Source organism: Cebus imitator, unplaced genomic scaffold (assembly GCF_001604975.1).
Source record: "Cebus imitator isolate Cc_AM_T3 unplaced genomic scaffold, Cebus_imitator-1.0 Scaffold18, whole genome shotgun sequence".
NCBI lineage: Eukaryota > Metazoa > Chordata > Mammalia > Primates > Cebidae > Cebus > Cebus imitator.
Window position 1 is genome coordinate 4,052,702 of NW_016107333.1, and position 19,330 is coordinate 4,072,031.

The window sequence follows — 19,330 nt, forward strand, 5'->3', positions numbered from 1 at the left end:
AGTTAGATCCTTCTCAGCGGGATAGTTAATAAAGGGTGATAAAAAAAAAAAAAAAAAAAAAACAAGAGTTAGATGGTAGGAAAAACCGTACCTCTCAGTTCCTTCCAACTTTGAGATTCTTCTTTCAAATATGGTCTTAACCCAACGCTTTTAAGTTTAGAAAGTCAGAAAATTATCAAAACAAAACAAACAAGCAGAGAATAAAACTGCAAGCAGGGAAATATTACAAAAATATACTGGGTCCAGTGTTACATGAGTAACAAGGTATAGTGAGAAATGCAGGACTTGGGAATGAGACCGACCTGGGTCATACTCCCAGGCACGCCATTTACTAGATGTGTGGCCATGAACAGTGAATTGACAAATATTTGCTGGGCACCTACTAGGTGCCAGTCATTGTGCTAGACACTGAGGACACAACAGATAAAACAATCCCAGTTTCTGGCCTCCATTAAATATGCACAATCTATTATAAACAATTAAAGATAAAGGTGCCTGGTACTACTCAAGAGAAGTGTCACTGGAACACAGAGTGCAGTGTCCCAACCTGATGAAGGAAGACACAGAGTATTAACTAACTTATCTCTAAACCCTGATTTCCTTAACTTTCTATAGTGAGGATTAAAAAGAGATAATATATACACAGTGCCTAGTAATAGTGGGCGCATAGTAAGTACTCAATGAATCTATGTACCCTCAAGTTTGTTACACCATAACAATCCTCTTCTGCTTGGCCTGACAAAGCACAGCCTACTCATGAGCCTACTCATTTAAAGCACACACTAAGATTTGCAGAGAACCGTCTTTAGGAATTAGGCATACCTTCAGCAATAGATGACTCACAGCTGGGGGAAAGGATCAAGTTAGAGGTGATGGGAAAGCAATAGAGCAACATATTAAAACAGTAACCCAAGCTGAGATGGGGTCATCGATTCCATCTGATATGACAGAATATTCTCCTAGCCTGCCCATATGCATTTGCTTCAGACCAGCAGGATATTCTCCTTCAACCACAAGGGTGAGTATCAGCAAATGACCACCAAAGCTCAAAAACACTGGGAAAGCAACAGAAATTGATGAGTCCTAAATGCAATCACTGCTGAGGGAACATTACCCTCCATCCAAACTAAATCAGCAGTTCTCAAAGTGTGGTCCTAGGACTCTAGGAAGGGGGTAGGGGGGTGGTTGGAGATCCTTTCAGGGAACTATAAGATCAAAACTGTTTTATAATAAATCTAAGACATCATTCGCCTTTTTCACTCTCTTTCTCTCAGGAGTGTGCATTGGGGTTTTCCAAAGGGCTACATAACGTGATGATATCACTGCCCTGATGGTTAATGAAATGTGTGCTTGAGTACTCAGAATTTTCTAAGCACTTTGGGATATTCAATAATTTAAGAGTACAAGGAGATCCTGAGACCAAAAAGGCTGAAAATCAGTAAACTAAGTAATTCTGTCCCTGCAAAAATGAAAAGAAGAACTATTAAAGACTTACTAGAGAGATAGCACACTCTAGTCAACGTGGTATTTGGGAGAAAGAGCACACAGTGCAAAGCGGAGGCTGCATAAGGTGAACTGTCAACTGAATCTGAAATGCAGTCAAATGAAGTAAGGCATTTTTGGGTATGTGATCAAAATGACAATTGGATATATGGGAAAATAAATTTGAGTGTTTCTGATCTCAACCGCAAAGTTTCATCTGAATACGCTCTAGCAATTTTCATCTTAATTGCATCTCACTGGTCTAGAGAATTATGAAAGACACTGCACCAGTAAGAATTCAAGAACTCAAGGTTAAAACACAATGTAGTTTCCTAACTGCTTTTTGGCATGAAAATAAAAAAGTTCTTTATGCATAATTTCAATTCTCTTATGTTCAGATTTTAAAACTAAAATAGTATACACATTTTGTCTGAATGGAAAACACTACTAATTTTTTAAAATAAAATCACCTTGTCTTAAAACCAGTTGATGAACTTTAACTCTAAGGTACCTAATATGTACATGGTGAACAATTCTGCAGAAACCGCTCCAAATTGAGAGTGTGTATCTACCAAGTGAGCAAAGGCAATACTGGTATTCAAAAAAGTAAACTGAATTTCTTAAATTTCCAGTGTCATTAGCCTGCAGCACAGCTTCCTCATAATGCATCCTTAGGTTCAAGTAATGGGGACGTATGAAAGATAACAGGTACTACATAAGCTCTCTTATGTTTACTGAGCATCTATAGCATGGCAAGTACTGTGGCAGGCACTAGGCGCAAACAAGACGCAGTCCATCTCCTAAAAAGAACAGAGTCTAATGCAGGAACCACTGAGCACAGAAATAACAACAAAACAAATGGCAAAGAAGCTAAAGACTGATCACATGCACTGTGAGCAAAAACACAAGAAAAGAGATGCTGCTGGAGGGAGAATTTAAAAATACAGTGAAAAGACTGGCAGTTGCTATCATTAAAATGTACATACCCTTCAATCTGGGATTCAAAATTTAGGTATCTATCCTATGGAAACACATGTACATAAAGACACACACATGTACAAGTGGGTTCACTATAGCATTTTTCATAAAAGCCAATATTTAAAATAATCAGACGTCCATTAATAGAAAAATAAATAAGCCATGGTATTTCCAAACCATGAAATACTATATACCAGTTAAAAAAACACAAGGTAGATAGGCATGTACTACCATGGACAGATCTGTTACATGACTCAAAAAAACCAAGGTGCAGCATATGAACAGTATGATTTATGTAGAAACAAATACATTTGCATAATTAAATGTTCACAAGGTTGCTCTAGGCAGAGGAATGGAAAGAACTTTCATTTTTCAGTCTACTCATGCACCCCTGGTATTTTTCAGAATGACAGTCTATTCATGCATTACTGGTGTAATTACACACACACACACACACACACACACACACACACACACACACAGAGAGAGTGATTCTGTATGGTGGAGATCAGTACAAAACCCTGATAGGACTCTGGTGCTGGGCAAGCTGGGCACTGATCTATCGATAACTACTCCTACTATCAAAGAGGACTGTGGCCCTAGGCCCAGTAACCACATTGTCCCCACTCTGCCTTCTCATCCATAGCACAGGGATAACACAGTTGACCATGCTGCCGTCACTAGGTTGCTGTGAAGACTCTGTGCCCCCTGACACCTCTATGTCTTTGTTCACTCTCCTCATATTGCCTGGCATGCCTTTCTTTGTTCTTTTTGCGTAAAAAAATGCCTCAAGCCCCAGCTCAGCTACTGTCTTTTCTGTGAAGCCCTTAGTAGCCCCCAACTTGGTATTTACTGTTTCTTCTCCTATGTTCCCACAGAACTCTGTTTATATCTCTTTTAAAGTGCCTGCTTCCTTCTACCTTGCCTTTATAATTAGTCTCCCTAGTAACCTATAAACTTGAGTGCAACGACTGTACTATTCAACTGTTAATTGCCTGGGGGTCTTGGGCACATTAAGATTCATTAAAATTGTATGCCCTGGGAGGGACAAAGACAGGGAGAGAAAGAGAGGTTTAGAACATTAAAATCGTATAAATGTGCGAGTCCCCTTGGTTAGGATTCAAGACTGACTAAAAGATGCCAGATTCCTCATATAGCACTTCACAGTGCACTGAGGTGCCAGTGTAGTAAAAATCACATTATCACATCATGGGCACCTACTGTATGCCAGGTACTAGGCTAAACACTTACATTATTCTCCTTTAATCCTCATATAACTCTGTAAGGAAGGTATTATTTCCTTATACAGATGGGACACCCAAGGCTAGGAAAATGGAAGTGACTTATTCAAAGGCATGTGCATATCACACCAATATTTGTCTAACTTCAGAGCCTCAGACATGATCTCCACAGTAAAGCTATCACTAATGGCAGGCATGATCTGAAAAGAATAATACAGGAGAGAGTTAACATAGCAGGGCTGATCTTGAAAAGGGCTGGCTTACAAGGCTGGCAGCTGGGAACTTGGCTTTTGAAATGTTCCCTAAGTGATAAGGTTGCTGCTTTGCCAGCCCAGGGCACTTAACAGCTGCTTTCCTTCCAGGAGTCTACAATTTTGGTAGTGGTTACTAGCAGAGAATGCCTACATGACCAGCCCTCCATAAAAACTCTGAACTCAGAGTCTCAAATGGACTTCCCTGGACAGCATCAATGGACACATCTTGATGCATTTCATTGCTGAAGAAACGAAGCATGTCTGTGTGACCACACCCACTGGGAAGGAGAAAGCATAAGAAACCTGTATCTGAATTTCTCCAGGTGCCACCTGATGTGTCTTTTTCCCTTGCTGATCCTGTTGTGCGCCCTGTGTAACAAACCACAGCCCTGAGTATCACTGGCTTTGAGTCCAAGGAGTCCTTCTAGCGAATTCCCGAACATGGAGATCATCCTGGGACTCCTGACCCAAATCACAAAAACCAAAACAAACCAAAACCAAAACAAAACTAGCCAACGACATGTCACAGAGGAAACAGGGTATCGGTAGTGCAGAGCCTTACTTTTCTGGATTGTCTGGAAACTTAATCCGCAATTCTTGGTTTTTATATGATCTCTTTTCAAATGTGAGGATCATTTTCTTCACTGAGCTTTCATCCAATGGCTCTTCCTGGTACAAAGAGACAAATGCAACAACTTTAGTCCACAAGGATTTCACATTCACTGCCCACTACTTTCCTGTGGCTCTTACACCCACCTCAGTCTGTCATTGGCCTTTCTGGGTTAAATGTACAGTACCCACTTTGTGGTTTTTTTTTTTTTTTGAGACAAAGTCTTGCTCTGTCACCAGGCTGGAGTGCAGTGGTACGATCTCAGTTCACTGCAACCTCCGCCTCCCAGGTTCAAGTGACTCTCCTGCCTCAGCCTCTCGAGTAGCTGGGACTACAGGTGCATGCCACCATGCCCGGCTAATTTTTTGTATTTTTAGTACAGACGGGGTTTCACTGTGTTGGCCAGGATGGTCTCCATCTCCTGACCTTGTGATCCACCCACCTCAGCCTCCCAAAGTGCTGCACCCGGCCACAGTACATACTTTATCTCCCCAATTACAATGAGGAGTAAGGGCCTGTAATCACATGTTTCTTTTTGAGTATATCACTTTGGGTGTCTTACATAAAGCCTACTATCTATAACACAGAAAATTCAGTTTAAGGTGTTAAAGACTGACCGAGCATGGTGGCTCATGCCTGTAATTCCAGCACTTCAGGAGGCCAAGATCGGTGGATCACTTGAGGTCAGGAGTTAAAGACCAGCCTGGCCAATATGGTGAAATCCCATCTCTAATAAAAATACAGGCACACACCTGTAGTCCCAGCTACTTGGGAGGTTGAGGCATGAGAATCACTTGAACCTGGGAAGCAGAGGTTAAAGAGAGCCAATATCGTGCCACTGCACTCCAGCCTGGCTGACAGAGGGAGACTGTCTCAAAATCAAAAAAACAAAAAAAAAGAAACGATGTTAAAGACTTACTCATTCAACAAATATTTCTTGAGCACACTGTATGGCACAGAGTAAGCAACAATATTAGATAATATTATTTTACATTTACCTTGTCCTCCTTTTCTGTACATGTAAAATAAGACTGAAAGGTTTAAAAGAATTGTTTAAAAGTCAAACCCTGAGTCAGTGACAGTGACCCTTCAATCTTTTCCTACGGCAGAAGTTGGCAAACTGCAGTCCATGAGCCACATCCAACCTACTGCCTGTTTTTGCACACTGCATAAACTAACAATGGTTGTTAATTAGCTTTCATCACTGCTTAGCATTTCTTTCTTTTTTTTTTTTTGAGACGGAGTCTTGCTCTGTTGCCCAGGTTGGAGTGTAGTGGTGCGATCTCGGCTCACTGCAACCTCCGCCTCCCAGGTTCAAGCGATTTTCCTGCCTCGGCCTCCCAAATAGCTGGGACTACGGGGCCGTGCCACCATGCCTGGCTAATATTTGTATTTTTAGTAGAGATGGGGCTTCACCATATCAGCCAGGATGGTCTTGATCCCCTGACCTCATGATCCACCTGCCTCAGCCTCCCAAAGTGCTGGGATTACAGGTGTGAGCCACCGCACCCGGCCAACATTTCTTATGTATTACTTTGCCTGATCCTTACTAGATGCTAAGAAGGAATTCAGACAGATACTCTGAATCCTGAAGTTGCATCAAGAATTTAGTAACCTTGCGTAGAAAGGATGTACATAAAACTGATTTGTAAAGTACACGAATCAGAGAATGCAGAAAAAAAACTAGAAGACCATAGAGAATTTCTGACTTCATACATTGGAATCATACCTATGAAAGTAAATAAAATGAATATTTGAAAATTAAATAATTTTCCTCCAAAAAATCTATACTAAAATTTCACACGTTTTATCTTCAGTTCAACTTCCAGCTAATGTGCTGAAATGCACCCTGCTTCTCTTAATACTATCCCAACTCAAAGCTTCACAGCTTTGTAGTCACTGACCATAACTCACACCTAAAAGCAATAAAGAAATTGCTATTACGAGAACCTGAAATAGATCCTTTTGGAAAGCACTGAATCATACCATAATTTTATAAGTTCTCAAAAATGTTAGCTATTATTCTATTATTACATTTCTATTTCCACATACTGGGCTTTAAGTGGGAGCTACATATAAATTCATTTTCGGTGTGACACGTTTCTTAGATTATACCAATGACTCCTAGATCCCAAGGTTCTCTATTGAACCCCTACCTCTTCCCCAGGGGCTACAGCTTAAAGAGAGGTTCCCTGACATGATAAAAACTGCCTCAGTCAAGACTCAGAGCCTAGTTTCACTACTTACTAGCCATGTGACAATGTTACTTTGCTGAATATATTCCTCAAAGCCTCACCAAGTCCAGCTAATTCTACCTCCTGTCTTTCCTGAATTCATCCACTACACACTTAGAATAAAATCCCAAATCCCTCACATGATCTATATAAGGGTCTGACAGGATCTGCCCAGATAATCTCTCCAACCCCAAACCAGGGCAAAGACCCACATTGCTAGCGCATGTCTACTTCTTCTCTGGCACAAGTGGACTCTCCAGTGTCTGGAACACAGCAGGTACTCAGTGAAGATCAGCGGAGGGGAGGTGGGGGAGGAAAATGTTACCTGTATCTCTCAAGGTCATAGAGATGACCTAAAGAAAGGATGTACATAAAACTGATTTGTAAACTACACAAATGCAGGCCATTATGGTTGTTATTATTAGCAGTAGACACAATGTACCCAACATACCACTAGAATTTAACTAAAATAATCAAGTATTTCTAGGAAAGGGTTAAATGACCTTCAAGCAAGCTCAATATCTGCTACGTTTCTTTTTCTTAGCTAACATCTTGCCCCACTCTGGAGAAAAACCACGTTAGTGTTAGCACATCTCTCGTGGATTTCTGAAGTCCTAGCCTCTCCAGGGTTTGGTCTTCCCTCCTTTAATTTCTCTCCAGCACTGGGGGGGAAACTGAATTATCAGTCTTAGTCATCAGCCACAGCAGTATCTCCAATAGCTCAACGTCAGAAACCAGAGGGAGATTTCAGAAAGATGGATGCTGGTGATGTAGCACAAAAAGGACAATAATATTTTACAGGTTCACGTGACTTTACAGGGGCAAACATCACTTGTTTTTCATCAAATGGGACTTTGGTGGCAGTGAGAAAATAACTCCTGGACTTGTAGCCTTCCATGTGTCATTTTTACAAAGTGATCTCTTTCTCCCTGTCCCTTAACAGAAGGGCTGGTCCCACATTACATTTCTGTCTCCCAGGCTAGAAACCACTTACCCATGACAGCTACTATCCTAATCCTCCAGTACCAGCCTTGCCCTACATGGGAATTATACCTGCCAATTAACTGCTGCTGCAGGGCTAACAGATTGAGCAGAAGCTGGCGAGGAGGGAAGGGAGGGAGGGAGGATGTGCTGCACACACTGTTTGTCGAAGCCCTGGCAAGGCTGCTGCCCTCAGAGAGGAAATTTGGAAATTCAGGACTGGCTCCCACCACAGATTTCCAAAGTGCCATCGTCTTTTAGGGGTAGACCCCCAGATTAGCATTAGTACAAATCCTAATGAGGAGAGAGCTGTTGTCACAACACAGTAAAGACCTTTTCAGAATACGAATCCGATTTTCCTTCTTCTCAGATTCACACACCAGCCTCATTTTTTAAATCCAAACTTAGCATCATGTCTTTGAGAGAACCAAAAAAACAGCTGGCTCTTAAGACTCTATTTCCATAATTCATATTGAACAAAATGCCAGAGTGAAATAACATACAAGTTAACACTTAAAGATTTAAAAAGACACAGAGGTAAGGGCATTTTGCTTTTAATCACTGATATTTTACCTCTCTTCTTCCCAGCTTCATTCATTTATTCATTCAATAAATATTTATTAAGGGTCTATCAAGAGCTAGGTATTTCTCTAGGCACCAAAATATAGCTGTGAACAGAACAGAGCCAGTCTCTGTTTTCATGGGAGGTTGGAAGAAGGACAGCAATGAGTAAAATGAACAAACTAGAATTTCAAATCATGATATGTGCTACGCAAACAGTATACAGAATAAAGTGATAAAGGAATGAGACAGCAGCTTGCGGGGCTACACAGGAGAGACTTCTTGGAGGAGGAAACATCTGAACTGAGACCTGAATGTGAAGAAACCAGCCATACAAAGCATTAAGGAAGAAGGGCATTCCAACAGATGGCACAGAAGTCTGAAGGTCCAGAGGCAAGAATGAGTGCGAAGGTCCCAAGGCGTCTTAGAGAACAGCAAAGAGAGAGGCCCTGAGGTATCTCCTTCCCTAAACTGTACTTCTGCAGTCATACCTAAATACCCGATACTGTGGCACCCCTTCAACCTCTCCACTTTTGTTGCTTTGCTAACACCATTTTCTCTGCCCAAAAAGCCCTTCCTCCCACTTGATAAAATTTGGGCCCTCTTTCAAAGCTAATAATGCAAGTGCCTTCTATGTGTCCTCAGTAAGAGCCAGGAAGCCTGCCCCGACCCTCCCCTACAGGACATAATATGGAATAATTTTAAAACTCTATCTGTCGTGTTCTTTACACTTCGCGAGATGCTTTCCCAACTGCATGAGCCCACTTCACCTTAACATGATGAAATAAGAAATATTAACCCCATTTTACAGATGAAGATGGGAAGCTCAGACAAGCTGAGTATTTGGCTTGCAAAATATATTTGGCTAGCAAAATTATATTCTGCAGGGCCAGCCATCTCACCTCCCACCCACCGCTGCCACGTTACCTCTTCCTCTTCCTCTTCCCCATCTCTGTCAATAATCTGAAGCAGCCTTTTTTTGTCATCATCTGCTTCTTCCACCACAGCCATTTCTTCTTCTCGATAGCGGCCGCGTTCTCGAGTACCAGTTTGCTTCCGACGCATCTTCTGCTCCTCCTCTTCATCATCACGGGGACGTTTTGTGCCTCTATTGGGCTGAGAAAAAAGAAACACAGGATTTCAGAGCTGGACACGACATAGAAGCCAGGCATGATGGCTCATGTCTATTATCCCAGCACTTTGGGAGGCCAAGGTGGGCAGATAGCTTGAGCCCAGGAGTTTGAGACCAGCCTGGGCAACATGGTGAAACCCTGACTCTACAAAAAATACGAAAAAAAATGACTTAGCAAGGCATAGACAGCAAATATCCTAAACGGTTTTAAGAATTCTCTGAGTGAAAAGCACCTAGCATACAATTTTACCCACCACATGGAGTAAAGCTCTAGGTGGTCATTTTTCAGATCTTTAATGACTCTATAAATATACCATGAAAGTCAGTGGGAATTTTTTTATATGCAGTTTTGCCGCTTCACAAAAGTTCCTATGTATACAGAAATAGCAACAAAGCTACCTTAAGATAGGAACACTGGGTTAGGCTCAGGTACTAGTCAAGATGTAACTCCCAATGCCAACCTCTTAGCACCTGGTTTTACTTCACATCTACAAAAGATTACAAAGCCTACAAGTAGTCCAAACATAAAATGTTACATCTGTAATTTCTGAATGTCTTCACATTATATGTAACTTTTTGGACTACTTATAACTGTTAACTTTTTTACACTTCCAAAAAGTTACAGTTACTCACAAGTAGTCCAGACATAAAATGTTACATATGTAACTTCTGAATGTATTTGTAGGAGACAAAGTTACATATGTAACATGTTTGGACTATTTGTGAGTAACTAGAAAAAAGTTACAGTTACTCACAAGTAGTCCAAACGTAAAATGTTACATATGTAACTTCTGAATATCTACTGCACTCCTGATTCTATTTTACAGAAGAGCTGAGTAAGGCCCAGAGCCTGGGCAAAGGACCTAAATAGACACTTCTCAAAAGAAGACATAAAAATGGCCAGATATGTGAAAAAAAAAAAAAATGCTTACCATCACTAATCATCAGGGAGATGCAAATAAAAACCACAATGAGTTATCATGTCACACCTATCAGAATGGCTATCATGAAAAAGACAGAAGAGAAAGTGTTATTGAGGGTATGGAGAAAAGAGAACCCTGTGCCCCGTTGGTGGAAATACAAATTAATATAGTAATGATGGAAAACAGTATGGAAGTTCCTCAAAAAATTAAAAACAGAATTATCATATGATCCAGCAATCCCACTTTTGGGTATGTAACCAACGGAAATGAATTCAGTACGCTGAGGAGATATCTGCCCTGTTCATTGTAGCATTATTCACAATAGCTAAGATACGGAATCAACCTATGTGTCTGTCATTAGATGAATGGATAAAGAAAATGTATATATACACAATAGAATTCTACTCAGCCCTAAAAAGTGGGGAAATTCTGTCATTTGAGGCAACCTGGATAAACCCAGAAAACATTAAGCTAAGTGAAATAAGCCAGGCACAGAAAGACAAACACCTTGTAATCTCACTTGCATGTGGATTCTAAAAAAGCTGAACTCATAGAAGTAAAGAGTAGAATGATTGTGACCAGTGGCTGGGGAGGAAGGGAGATGAAGGGAAATGCTGACTAAAGAGTATAAAGTTTCAGTGAAACATGAAGAAGATAAGCTTTAGTGATCCATTGCACCGAATGCTGACTATAATAAGTAATAATGCATTGTACATTTAAAAATTGATAAAACAGATTTTAAATATTTTCATCAAAAAAAAAAATTATTTAAGGTGTTGGATTTGTTAATTAGCCTGATGTAATCATTCATGAAAATATCACCTTGTACCCCATAAATATATATAATTATTATTTGCTAATTAAAAAGTTTTTTAAATCAAAAATAATAACAAAAGCCCAGAAACAAAGTCTTACATAAGATCACAAAACCATTAGTGCACCACTGAAAATAGAACCGCATTTCCAGATTCTGAGTCCAAGGCCCTTTCTACCAGACTCTGTTGAGACCTCGTTTTGCCTTTTGTTGTTGTTTACTTTTCAGGGACGAGGTTTCACTATGTCGCCTGGGCTGGGCCTGAATTTCTGGGCTCCAGCAATCCTCCTGCCTCAGGCTTCCGAGTAGCTGAGACGACAGGTGTGTGCCACTGCAACCGGCTCATTTTTGCCTTTTACAATGCAATCCATGAAGACGTTCTTACTGTTGTTTTCCATTAAATTAGAATAAAACAAAGCAGTAGCGAAAGGGACTTTAGAGCTAAAGAGACATGGCCCTGCCCAGACACCAAACAGCCCAGGGTCTCCATTCAGCTCAACTTACTCCTGGTTCGACTTTGGGCCCATCATCTACCTCTCTAAACCTTTCCTCATCTGCAAATGGATATTATAATTCTTTTCCCTGTGAACTTCAAGTGAAAGAATTCCAAACCATAATGGTACTAAACAAATAAATAAAATCATCACTGTGAAGTAATCCACAAGATTCGGTCTTCTCCAACAAAACATGTATGTAGATTCTTCAGTGAGATTTTCTTTATCTGATATAGTAATCACACCCACCAGCAATATGCTTGGTGTAATGTGGTATGTTACTACCAAACAGAAGAAAATGCCACTTTCACGGCCAGCCTGCCAAGTTGTTTGGTAGTAACACAAAAATTTCTATTATAGATGTTATATCTCTCACCTTTTGACTTTTATTGAACTGTACTTTGTCAGTGGTAGAAAGCCATTCCCTCTTTATTCATGTTTCCTGCTTGTTCCACATACCAGGTGCTTTAGTAGGTTTGAGCATATGACATTGTTTAGAAAACTCACATTCGACAATTTAGTTTGTAGGGTACCACCTGCTATTTTTCACTCTCTTCCTAGTCTCCCTAAGATAGATTACGATTTCATATGAACACACTCTACTTTCCATAAGGACAAAAATTACAAGGATCTACTATCATCATTACTGCTGTACCCTAAAAAGAAAAAGAAAAAAGAAAGCAACATGCCAGTACCCACAGACAGACTACAATAAAAAAGGAGGTGGTGGTTTTCACGTAAGAACAGGAAGGGAAGGTAGCTGCATCCTCAAGGAGGGCAGGCTTCCAAATGGAAATCTGTGGCTCCTCAGCAGGTAAGGAACTTCAGCCCTCTGGGAACGCTAATTCTTTCAAGCTCATAAAATAAGCCCTGCTGCGATTCTGATTAGCGTGAGCCTACTGCCGCAGCCAAGTCAAGGCATGAGCTCCATAGTTCTCCATAGAAAGAAGATTTCTAGATTGTTTATCTCTGAGGAGAGAAAGAAAAGGCAGTGGGCCACAATTAAAAGGAGAACGCTAAATATTGCCACAGTTAAAAAATGCAAAACAGAAAAAAAAAAACACTAGCAATGTCTCTTTTGAACATATCTTCCAATCCTCCTCTTTAAAACAAACATTTCAGAAGTCAGGGGAGAAGTTTCGTTTATTAAATTCCCATTAAAATAGTACTTTCCTTCTGCAGAACTTCAATCTTCACCACATCTTCCACAATGAGAAGTACCTACCGGTTCTGTTTTATAAGCAGGGAGACAAGATGCCTAAAGTCTTTTAATAAATTTGTGAAAAGACAATCTGGTCCCTTCTCAGAGTTGAATCTGATCTCTGGAAAACTGCTCATCTACCAAGATTCCAGGACCTTAACTGAGATAGATCTGACAAGCTTTCAGGCAAAAACATTCACCTATAAATATGTCATGTAAGACCTTAAGTTAAAACAATACTTGTTAAACAATCCCACAAATATTAAAGAATTCTAAGGGTCTTCAAGTAATCAGCTGCCAGTCCCAGGCTTCCAAAAGGGTCATGTATAAATAGGGACACAGGGATAAGCAGGGCCAGTGTGGATTCTTGAGACAAGAATAACTCTGTCAACTTTTATCAAGAGTCTTAAGTATGCCATCCCTAAGAGGGCTACCTTTAAATTCACCAACTGCTTCTCCAACCTTCTCCCTCACACAAGGTACTCAGCCTTAGCTTTAGCTCCTCCTAACAACGCTGTGGCAGAGCCGTACCATGACGATGCTCTGCTACAGCTCCTTCAGCAACACAGCAGCTCCCAACTCCCTCTCCAACAGACGGTAAGCCATGCAAAGGCCCTGATGTGGTTTACTTCCACACTTCTCTTCAAAAGGCAAAAAAAATTTTTTTTAACATTCTATTTTTATTTATTATATTATTTTTTTCCCATTTATTTATTTTATTGCATTTTAGGTTTTGGGGGTACAAAAGGCAAAAATTTTAAGAACTTCATTTCTCTTCTTAACCCTCAAAAGTCTCTTTTTCAAACACTAACATTGCAAAAAGAGACACTTTGATTCATTCCTGAGATGTGACCACTCTGAATAATACGAGTTAGGATTCATTTCTTCAACAAAGTGCCAACTTTGTGATGCATACTGGGGATGTAAGTGTGAACAAGACAAACACTGCCTTGTTATCAGAGCTTAACAATCTAGAACAGTGTTCAACTGAAATATAGTACAAGCCATAGATGTAATTTAATTTTTTTAGTAGCCACATTTAAAAAGAAACAGATAATAATGTTTATCTAATCTAACATATCAAAAATATTATCATCTCAACATGTAACCTATATTTTAAAAATTACTAATTTGTTACTTTACATTATTTTTTTCACACTAGGTCCTTGCAATCTGGTATGTATTTTACACTGATGGTGTATCTCAATACAGATTGGCCCAATTTCATGTGCTCAACAGCCATATGAGGCCAGTGGCTATAGTACTGAACAGCACAGGCCTAGGGGATTTCCACCTGAAGGGTTCCAGCTCCCTGATACAAGTCAAAATGGACTTGCCTTTCCAGCAACATCGAATGAAATATGGACTCAAAAAGTTGAAGTCCTGACTGTTTGTGAAAGAGTCGCACTAAAAATTATGAAGCTAACTCAGTACCCTAACCAAGAAATAAACTCTTAATTTATATTTACCCAATATTCACCACTGAGAGAGTGGCTGGTTATATAAAACAAAACAAGAATTGTAAGCAAGGAAGCAGCTCAGAGCTGTCAAACTGATTTCACTAAAGTGAAGCCAAAGGGCTCTTGATCCACAAAAAGAATGTAACACTTACAGGCTGTCACAGAGGTCAACAGCTCAGGTCGAGCTCTCCCTGTGTCTTACACAACCAATCCCAAGAGGCTTAAGCCATTCTTACCAGTCACCTTTGGAGATTAATTTGTTTTGGTATCTGAAAGGTGTTTGGAATCCCTCAAGATGAAGGAATGACAAAAGCAACTCTTCTTAATAAAGTCATTTCTCTGCTTCTGCTGCCCACAGGACTAGAGAAAAAATGATTAACTCTTAACTTCTAAACATCAGCCTTGAAGGGTTTTTACAATCTTCTACAATTCCCTGCCTTACTCCCAAAAGGCGGTGAGGGGTATAAAAGCTCACTAAGCATTTCCCACCATCCAACCACACAGCTGGTAGCCTTTCTAGGATAAAGGATTCCCACTCACTCAAAGCTCAGAGTAGGCTTCACGATAATAGAGAGATGCCTTTACATGCCAATAATCTGGAGGCCTATTGCATGTGTGTGTATGTGTCTCCATCCATGCCCCTGAAAACAGAAATCAAGACATCTTCATGAAAGCTTTGAAGGAGTTAAAAAATTAAATAAGCAATCTGCCTAGGATGCTCCCTGCGTACCCAGACAATATCCAACGTAAGCTTTGGGTTTCATTTTTCCCTCTTTTTTTTTTTTTTTTTTTTTTTAATTAAAAAGCAGTGAGAAGCCATAGCTATAATGAGGGGCTGTGGGAACATGCAGTTATATTGAGCTCAAAGTAATGTACCATAGGAAGAGGCTACATCACCAGAACGAATCCTAAATTAAAACTCCAGTATGAAACCAACTACATTTCCTCTGAGCATGCAATCTATATTATCACATTTATGGGCTGTCTCGACCTCAATTAGGCTTGGGGGTGGGGGGAAAAGAGAACTTCTGTAATAAGCAATAATGGTATCATTATGATAAATTATGAAAACACACAATGCAATTATTAATGTGAAGAGTGCATTCATATCAGAATACAAGAGTGTAAATGTGTGCATGTGTATCTAAATATAGCTCAACATTCCAAGTTACCTTGCTAAGAAAGGGGATAATTCATAAAAGGTATTTTTATGGAAAAAGATGTCCAATTCTAGTAAGAAAATGGGAAAAATCAAAGGAAACCTTCTAAACCTTGTAATAAACCAAGAATTCTTCACCTAGAACTTAGCAGCTCGGCTAACTTCGGAAAAGGATCTTCCAAGTGGGGCATCAAGTACTGTTTCCTAGATATCAAACAACAGGAAAGACAGTAATTTGAGCTGGAAGAAAGAGACAATCTAGTCTCTGTCTCTCTTTATATTAATAGAATGGGGAAATCTGAGCCTAGTGAGTTTATGCAACTTGCTTATGGTGAGCAAAACTATAAGGTTTCTAAATCCCAACACTGTGCTTTTCTTTTTTCTCTATATTAACTTAAGACTGGTTGGAAAGAAAGAGGACTGTGAAGAAAGCACTAGTAAATAAACAAAGCTACTATTAAAATATAAGAACACAGACTAGTGGCTATTTTAGACAGGCTAAACTAGAAACCACCATCAACAGAAAAAGGCTTTGCTTTCAATCCATTATTGCTAGAGCTAGTGAAGCCTAACCTGTTTGCAAAGGTGATATCCTGTATGGAGAATGAGTTTTGAAGTCAATCTTTCCTAAGTTCAAAACCTGGCACCTGTACTCAGCAGCCCTGGAAAGTAAGTTACTCCCTCTATGCTTCAGTTTTCTCTGTCTATAAACTGGGAACAATAACCACTTTCACAGAGACATTTATGCATATATGTATGTATGTACATAAAGACCTATGTTTCTTTTCTTTTTTTTTCAGATGGAGCCTTGCTCTGTCCCCCAGGTTTGGAATGCAATGGTGCGATCTTGGCTCACCGAATTCTCCAACTCCTGGGTTCCAGCAATTCTCCTGGCTCAACCTCCTGAGTAGCTGGGACTACAGGCATGTGCCAGCACACCCAGCTCATTTCTGTATTTCTGGTAGGGACAGGGTTTCACCAATGCCTGACCTCAAATGATCAGCCTACCTCGGCCTCCCAAAGTGTTGGGATTACAGGCGTGAGCCACCGCACCCGGCGAATTTGTGTTTTTAATATCCACATTGACAAAAAAGAAAGGGGGGAGAGAGATTATGTATCCATTTCCCAGAAAATGCTTGTGTACATATGGATCCACAACTTCTTACAGTAATTCTGAGGCTCTAGAGACAGTTCAGGCTTCAGGCACCCTTGATCTCACCCAATCATCTATCTTAGGTTTGAGTCCTTTTTAACATATCTCTGGCCAGGCATAAGCCAGGGCTTTCCTAACACCTCCAGTCCTCCCTAAACTGTGCCCCCACTGCCTTTGAATCACTCAGTTAGAAAGTTCATTTAATTGAGGAGAAACCTTTCAACTTACACTCTCCTTCCGTGGTTCTTAATCCTTCTCCTTAAGGAAATGTAAAACATGTCAAGTCTTGCTCACATTAAAAAAAAAAAAAAATACATTTTTCAAGACAGCAATCTGACTTATTTCTTCCTTTCCAATTGCCTTTACCTTTTCAGAATAAATACTTTCAATAAGAAGGTTGGACAGGGGGCAACAGAGGAGAGGAGGGGGGTATATATATAATTACATTTCTTCCTACCATTATTTTGGAATTTCATAATTTTAAAGCTTTCTAATACCTCTTGGAATAATTAGACATATGAATGTTGCAAATCCAAGCTTGTGGATGGATTGGTCTAACCCATTTGAAATACTCAGAAATCATCTGCTGTTAACCTCTTCTGATTGCCTTTTGTCAGAATGAAAGGGAGTTTTCAAACATTCATTTCTACCAGATGGTAGTGAGTGGCCTGACCCAGAAGTTACAGATGAGATGCAGTAATGAGTTTTCCCTTGCCTTTACTGGCTGCACATTCACTGGTGACATTTTACAACTAGGACTTCTGGCTCAATCAATATTTGCAGGCATGAAGCCTGCCAAAGTTAACATCAGGGCTCCCTTGCAAATTTGCTTAAGGCGCCACAAACGAAAAAGCTCACAATCTCTTATGCTGCAACTATCATCAGCCAAAGTTCATAATTAGAGATCCAAGTAATCAGAGACAGAAAATTCCACCCAGCACAACGCGTTGTTATGATGATTAAACAATACAACTTATAAAGGTGCCCTAGGTAAACTATAAATCACTATACCAATGAAAGGTGTTATCGTATTTTTAGGAAATGTCTAAGTAAAAATTCCAGATAGTCACATACAAATATATATTACACCTCTGCAAATTTGCAAGACTAGCTTCAAAAAAAGAACAATGAATTATGTCCACCTACTACCTTTTTTTCTGGAGGAAAAAATAGGTATCAAGAGCTCCTCAAAATCCCAAAGCAGAGTCTTTGCAAAATATGAAACAAAACCACCATTTATTCCCAATTAAAAAAAATTACAGGCTACAAGACCACAGTAATTACTGGAGAATATGGTCTTTATCAACGCTCACAATGAAGGCGAAAATATCAATGTATCAAAAATCAAAATTACAAACAGCCTCACTTATGATCTGTAATCTGATTGGCTGACAGCTAAGATGGATGTGATTTATGATTTAAATCACTAGTCATGAAGACTACTTAATCCATTTTTCTTACCAAAATATTGTTATTCCTTGTTAAAGCCTGAATATATATTCATCTCACCACCAAAGGATGTATAGATTTTTTTTTAGAAGTACAAACTATACTTTAATGTCCATGATTTACTTTGACATCTGCTCTGATTGATTCTACAGCTACATCAGAAAGCTGAATGTTGATTCAGTTTCTTTATCAAAACTAACATAAGCAGATTACTTGTAAAGTTATTGGAAGGCAAATTATCTCCATTTTAGCACACTTATGAATATGTTTTGTCAGCTACACCAGAACCATCAGCATCCATTCATTCATTAAGGAAGTATTTACTGAGCTAAAAGAACCTGAACATCACTCTATTAGGTGCTGGAGGGACTATTGGACATCAATTTAACAACAAAACAGCACTGATCTAAAAGAAGTATTGTGGTACAATGCAAACAACAGCAAACCAATAATCAGAAAAATCTGGGTTCTAGTGGTAAATCACTTAAGAGCCACGTGAGTTTGGATAAGTCATTAGACTTATCAATGCTGCATTTATAAAAATGCTCAGTCCTCGCTTTGCTATCTCAGAGCACTAACTTTAGTAAGCTAAAGGACAGGAAGATTAAATTAAACAAAAATACAAGACTTTGAAAAGAAAGCACAGAATTCAATTTCTCTTAATGATTGCAAACTGCAAAGCCCTGTATATACGACAGACTTTATTTATTTATTTATTTTGAGACAGAGTCTTGCCCTGTCTCTCAGGAGGAGTGCAGTGGCGCAATCTTGGCTCACTGCAACCTCCACCTCCCATGTTCAAGCAATTCTCCTGCCTCAGCCTCCCTTAGCAGGGACTACAGGCGTGCACCACCACACCTGGCTAATTTTTGTATTTTTAGTAGAGATGGGGTTTCACCATGTTGGCCTGGCTGTCTCAAACTCCTGACCTCAAATGATACACCCACCTTAGCTTCCAAAGTGCTGGGATTACAGGCACGAGCCACCATGCCTGGCTAGACTTTAAAGATTACTTAAAGCGGTCAAGAGATCGAGACCATCCTGATCAACATGGTGAAATCCCGTCTCTACTAAAAATACAAAAAATCAGCTGGGCATGGTGGCGCATGCCTGTAATCCTAGCTACTCAGGAGGCTGAGGCAGGAGAATTGCCTGAACCCAGGAGGCGGAGGTTGCGGTGAGCCGAGATCGCACCATTGCACTC

At 39.8% G+C, this 19,330-nt stretch overlaps 1 protein-coding gene across 1 annotated transcript in view; it reads right to left on the bottom strand.

Annotated features, from left to right (window-relative positions):
- The window catches only part of CTNNBL1 (catenin beta like 1), a 177,788-nt gene that overhangs the window by 130,609 nt on the left and 27,849 nt on the right, over positions 1-19,330 (bottom strand). The window contains exons 2-3 of the mRNA XM_017512250.2: positions 9,269-9,457; positions 4,518-4,624 (exon numbers count right to left, since the gene is read on the bottom strand). Of these exons, the coding sequence (XP_017367739.1) occupies positions 4,518-4,624; positions 9,269-9,457 (296 nt within the window). The remainder of the gene's footprint in view (positions 1-4,517; positions 4,625-9,268; positions 9,458-19,330) is intronic.